General features: G+C 43.5%; 1 protein-coding gene across 1 annotated transcript; it reads right to left on the bottom strand.

The window, feature by feature from the left end:
* Positions 1-1,962: 1,962 nt before the first annotated feature.
* LOC139367239 (zinc finger E-box-binding homeobox 1-like) lies at positions 1,963-6,077 on the bottom strand. Its single transcript, XM_071105471.1, has 2 exons — positions 5,909-6,077; positions 1,963-4,977 (listed from the first exon to the last, which is right to left on the bottom strand). Exons 1-2 carry the CDS (start codon positions 6,048-6,050, stop codon positions 4,082-4,084), a joined length of 1,038 nt encoding a protein of 345 aa, XP_070961572.1. The 5' UTR covers positions 6,051-6,077; the 3' UTR covers positions 1,963-4,081.
* Between the last annotated feature and the right edge of the window lie 369 nt (positions 6,078-6,446).

Below are 6,446 nucleotides of genomic sequence, written 5' to 3'. Positions count from 1 at the left end.
AAATATTTTCAGTCTCCTGAGCGGGAAAAGGTGTTGTCGTGCCCTCTTCACGACTGTCTCGGTGTGTTTGGACCATGATAGTTTGTTGATGATGTGGACACGAAGGAACTTGAAACTCTCAACCTGCTCCACCACAGCCCTGATGATGTGAATGGGGATGTGTTCAGCCTTCCTTTTCCTGTAGTCCACAATCATCTCCTTTGTCTTGCTCATGTTGAGAGAGCGGTTGTTGTCTCTGACCTCCCTATAGGCTGTTTCATCATTGTCGGTGATCAGGCCCACCACTGTTGTGTTGTCAGCAAACTCAATGATAGTGTTTGTGTCGTGCTTAGCCACACAATTGTGGGTGAACAGAGAGTACAGAAGGGTACTAAACTCGCACCCCTGGGGGGGCCCCGTGTTGAGGATCAATGTGGCAGATGTGTTGTTGCCCACCCTTTCCACCTGGGGGTGGCCCGTCAGGAAGTCCAGGTTCCAGTTGCAGAGGGAGGTGTTTAGTCCCAGAGTCCTTAGCTTAGTGATGAGCTTCGTGGAAGCTGTTGAACGCTGAGCTGTAGTCAATGAACAGCATTCTCATATAGATATTTATTTTGTCCAGGTGGGAAAGGGCAGTGTGGAGTGCGATTGCATCATTTGTGGATCTGTTGGGGCGGTATGCAAATTGGAGTGGGTCTAGGGTTTCTGGGATGATGGTGTTGATGTGAGCCATGACCAGCCTTTCAAAACACTTAATGGCCACCAATATGAGTGGTACGGGGTGTTAGTCATTTAGACAGGCTCCCCTCGCTTTCTTGGGCACAGGTACTATGGTGGTCTGCTTGAAACATGTAGTCTTTAGAGACTCGTCAGGGAGAAATCAAAAATGTCAGTGAAGACACTTGCCAGTTGGTCTGTGCATGCTCTGAGTACACGTCCTGGTAATTAATTTGGCCCCGCGGCCTTGTGAATGTTGACCCATTTAAAGGTCTTGCTCACATCGGCTACGGAGAGCGTGATCACAAAGTCGTCCTGAACAGCTTGTGCTCTCATGCATACTTCAATGTTGCTTGCCTCGATGCGAGCATAAAAGGTATTTAGGTCGTCTGGTAGGCTCACGTCGCTGAGCAGCTTGCGACTGGGTTTCGCTTTGCAGTCTGTAATAGTTTGCAAGCCCTGCCACATCCGATGAGCATCAGAGCCGGTGTAGTAGGACTCAGTCTTAGTCCTGTATCGACGCTTTGCCTGTTTGATGGTTTGTCTGCGGCATAGCAGGATTTCTTAGAAGCTTCCGGATTAGTGTCCTGCTCCTTGAAAGCAGCATCTCTAGCCGTTAGCTTGGTGCGGATGTTGCCTGTAATCCATGGCTTCTGGTTGGGATATGTACGTACAGGTCACTGTGGGGACGATGTCGTCAATGCACTTTTTGATGAAGCTGGTGAATGAGGTGGTATATGCCAATGCCATTGGATGAAACCCGGAACATATTCCAGTCTGTGCTAGCAAAACAGTCCTGTAGCTTAGAATCCACATCATCTGAGCACTTACGTATTCACGGGTACTTTCTGCTTTAATGTTTGCTTGTAAGCAGGAATCAAGGGGGTAGAATTATGGTCGCGACGTGAGCGGTGTGGTCAGCATGTTAGTGCCAGCATCAGTTTGTGGTGGTAAATAGATGGCTATAGCATGCTTGACATTGAAAGGTAATTTTCAATTGAGCCTACATCTGCAGCGTTTACCTTGATTACAATCTCTGCAAATTTTAAAGATAGAATCGGCAGTATGGGAATCAGCGCCACTGTCTGCCTGACGGCCGTTGTTTTTGTTTGGTTGACAGAGCAGAGCTGGGGAATGTCTCGCTTCGTGGTAAAAACAATTGCAGTACACGTGCTGCTGTTCTATCGCACATGCAATAATGACAGAGGGGAAAAAGCCTAAAGCTTTATTTCGCAAGCTAATATAAGAAATAGATCAACAAACAAGGGGTATGTAATTGATGTATTTTATTGTGAGATGGGGAGTCATAAAAAAACAAAAGCACAAACTATCACTATAAAAATGAATGTGGATTAAAACAGGGACATATAAAAAGAGGTTGTGGCCTTGACGTAGCAGACATACAAAATAACAAATTGGCACAAATAAAACAAAAAAGGTCAATATTATTTTGGCTTGGCAAAAGGACAGATTCATGGTGAAGGATCATCTGTCAATACAACAGCACACTCATGCTATTAGACATACAGTTAGTTCTCAAAGAGTTTCAGTAGCTTCATATTAAAGTGGGCAAAAGGTAAAAACTAACATGAGAATTAATGGATGCAGGAAGGTTCCAATTTCCTGCTTGTGGGGTGTGTTGACAACTTGAGATAGCAGTGCATTTCTATTTTTGTTCTAAAACATACTTCAAAATGCCAGACTTTTTTATGTTCCAGCTTTGTTGTAGTCATTTTACCTTTCAAATGATTTTCATACTAAAATATATTATTGTATTAATACAAACTACAGTATTGTACACTACACTGTAATAAATAACCATAAAGAAATATAAAAAAATAAGACACATAAATACAAACGTTTTCTAGAACTAAACAAATAACCCATATCATTGGGAATGGTAATAATACCGACATTGCTGAAAACATACAGTACACACATTTAACATATACAAAAAAACATCAACAACAAAATAATACTGACAGGTAAAAAATATTGTCTGAATAACCATTCTGGTATCATATTTGCCTACTTTTGTTACCTGAAGAGAGAGAGTTTCACAAGTGTTAAACAAGTGCACTGGGACTGGACTGGGGAAAAGGATACATTTCAAGGCAGGAAATACTTCAAAATCATGTTTCATCATCCCGTTACAAGTCCTTTTTGCCAATGATTGCTCTGATTATAAAAGAGGCAGATTTTTTTTCTCAAATATAGAATTCCGGTCTAAATTATAAGTCATGGTAATGCTATCTTCTACAACATCGGGACTAGTGGTAGTGAGCCAAAAACAGTAGATCAGCTGAAAGAGTTGACATGTTTGAGCTACTATCAAATCTGGGCCTTGAAACAACCTGACAACAGCTGCTAAGGAGAAATAGCAGTATGCAATGGCACTTTTGATATGCATGGTGTATTTAAAAAAAATAAAAAAAAATGTTTTGCATAAGGCTGGGAGTGGGAATAGGGTCCAGGGCTTAAGGGTCAAATGATCTCTACTTACTAGGCCTAGATCATGAATGTTCTTCTTTATTCTTCTGCTTGATCTGATTCAGTAATGATTTATTAAATGAACAAACAAACTAACAAAACAATTAGAACAATGTGTCATTGCAGACTTATGTACCTCCTTCCATACTCCCCTTGACGTCTTCTTCATCTATAAGGTAATAATCAACTACTGGAACATCATGGCTGAACTTCATCACCTTACAACAGTTTATCTTTAAGGCTCACAATCCATGTAAAACAAACAAAAGGTATGCTAACATTATCAGCTAACGTGCTGATGCTGTATACTGTAGGTCTAGTGCGATAATACTGAAAGGTAGACAACACATAACTGTTAGAGCCATAAGTAAACCAAGCCACTTGTAGTGCACAGGATCTTTTTTCTCCCCTCCAACTTAATAAAATACAGATTTTTTTTGTTCATTGGCAATAAAAAGGTATAGAAATCTCTCCCAACTGTACAGCTTTTAAAGGTTAAAATATGAATGATAACACTGATAAAAAGAAATGACCCAAGGTTGTTTTAGTAATAAAACATTATCCAAAACGTGTCGGTTCTAGCTTACAAAGTCCGTATAATGCATTTTTTGTCTTTAAACTTTGTTTTTGATTTTTACAAATACATTTTCTAACACTGAAAATGGTATCTCCTTCTGTGGAATAAGTCACTAGTATTTTTTTTCAGGCACAGCTGGATTCATACACAGTAGTGAACTGAAATGCAGCATCCGTCAGAGCAACCCAAACGTTATCCCTTTCCTTTCCCCCAACGTCATGGGGAGAAAACAGATCCTTCCATTTCATAGAGGAAGAAACACAGGTCTGCTTCCTCCCTGTTTTATTTTGTATCTCCTTTTGCTCTGGTCGGTGTTTGGTTCTAGTCTTCTGAAACAGTGTTCCCGTTTGTTTCACCTTCATTCTCTTTCATGACCTCCCCTGATTCTTCCTTCTCCTCTGAGGTCACCGCTTCCTCTGTGTCCATTGTCTCCTCCGTCACCTCCTCCTGAGCCTGCTCTGACTGCTCCTCCTCCACTTCCTTCTCATCCTGCTCCTTCTCTCCTCCATGTTCCTCCTTTTTCTCACGGTTCTCCTTCACCTCCTCTTGCCTTGTATGTGCCTTTTCCCCTGTAACCTCCTTTTCTTCCTGCTCTTCCTTTACTTCAACCCCCACTAACCCCTCTTCTTCTTCTTCTCCTTCCTCCTCTTCACCCCCTACCACTATTCTCTTCACTCCTTGCTCTCCCCCCTCCTGACCAGTGTCTTCCCCCTCCTCCTCTCTCTCCTCCTCCTCCTCCTCTTCCCCTCCCTCATCTCCTATCCGTACCACTTGTATATCATCCATATCCAGAACGCTGTCCGGATCTCCCTCCACCGCCTCCCCTGCCACTGTCTCCATGTCCTCCTCATCACTCTCCTCCTCCTCCTCTCTGGTGCTGCTCCCTCGCTCGTCCGAGTCCAGGTGGGAGGGAGGGGAGGAGGTGGGCCTGCTGTCTGACTGCTCCGGCTGCTCCCCTCCCAGGCCCAACCCCACGGGGCTCTGAATCTCCAGCACTTCCTCCCCTACACCTCCCTGACCTCCTCCCTGCGCCTCCTTCTTGCAATAGGAGTAGCGGTGGTTCATGTGCTGGGAGTAAGAGCCTGAGTGAGAGAAGCGCTTGCCACACTTGTCGCACTGGTAGGGTTTCTCTCCGGAGTGGAGACGCATGTGTTCTATCAAGTGGTGCTTGTGTTTGAAGGCCTTCCTGCAGATGCCACACTCGTGGGGTCTCTTGCCTGTAGCACGGGAGAAAATAAATATACAGTAAATAAAAAGATATCTCAGACAGAAATAGATAAATCATTCAGGGCAGGATTATTGTTGAGTGAAATCTTCTCCTGTCAAATTGTTTTAATTCCCCAGACAGTTGTGCTTGTGAAACGGTTTATATTATAGCGCCAAAGGTCGGTGAAATCTATATTATTTATCATCACGTATCCATGGGAAATATCTTAAAACAACACACAACAAAAGAGCAATCCGACCAGAAATGCTTCAGGGTTGAAGGCTGAACATTACACCAACGAGAGGAACGGGTAGTTCCAGGCTAAGTGAAGTCACTTGGATGTAAAACTGTGGTTCTACGCCAGGTATCAAAGTCATAAAGACAGAACGCTTCAGAGTGGGTTGACCTGTGCTTGGCCACAACACTACCCATGTTCTCATGTAAAATTACTAACAGAGCTCTTTTGCAACATCCCTCCAACATTTCATATGGGAAGGTAATGTCGTTGGCAGGGGGAACTTGGCGGCAAGCAATTCCCAGGCTTTACAGCGTGTGTGTGTTTGAATGAGTCTGTGTATGTGTTTGTGTGTGTATTGGATAATAGCTACCCAATATTGTGTGTATGTGTATTGGAGGTGTCCTCCACCCTTCTGCAATACACAATAGTAATGACAACACTGCAGTCAGTCAGTGTGTGATTTCTGAAATTACCCCCTTCAGTTTCACTTTGCCTCATATTTCCCTGAGGTTTCCCTGGGGAGGTGCAGTAAGGATGATAATCAGTAGGTATGAAATGGAAGAAAACAGTCTGAAACGGGGAGGTACTATCTAAACTTTAACCAATAACAAACACTCGCGTTAATTTTCAGTTGCAAAGTGATTCGCTACGTCGCACCCTAATGAACATGACCCAGATTTGATTGCTCTAGTCCCCGACGTACCTGTGTGTTCGTATTTATGTCGGAGCAGAGAGCTGCTCTTCTGGAAGATCTTGTCACACAGGTCGCAGGCGTACAACCCACTCTCCGTCTTCCTCATCTTATTCCTGGAAGGGGTGGTGTCTGAGTCATTCTGCTCCTCCATGGTATACACGCCCTCTGAGCTTGTGTCCTGACGCTCCTCCTGAACAACAAATATAAATACATGTGAATATAGACTCGGCCATTTTATTCATAAAAATGGTTCGCTCCTACAGACAGTGAGTTATGTGGCTGTGGCTTGCTATATAAAAGCAGGCTGACAGGGACTGCATTTCAAACTCAAAGTAGACAGCCCTCTGCCCTGTAATGATGTTTAACATCGTCACATTCCTAGTGTACCTTAAATGTCCCTCGCCAAGCGAGGGAGAATGATGATCGGAGAGGTAACGTCCTTGGTGTAAATCTGGAAGTTGAGCTTTAAAAACAACCAACCTAAAGCTATTAATGTACCTCCTAGTAAGCTAACATATCTTGCTAGCACTCCTGTCAGGTAGCTAGC

Source organism: Oncorhynchus clarkii, chromosome 15 (assembly GCF_045791955.1).
Source record: "Oncorhynchus clarkii lewisi isolate Uvic-CL-2024 chromosome 15, UVic_Ocla_1.0, whole genome shotgun sequence".
In the NCBI taxonomy this organism is placed as follows: Eukaryota; Metazoa; Chordata; class Actinopteri; order Salmoniformes; family Salmonidae; genus Oncorhynchus; species Oncorhynchus clarkii.
Note: the sequence above shows the minus strand (reverse complement) of the source record. Positions and strands in the feature narration are given on the sequence as shown.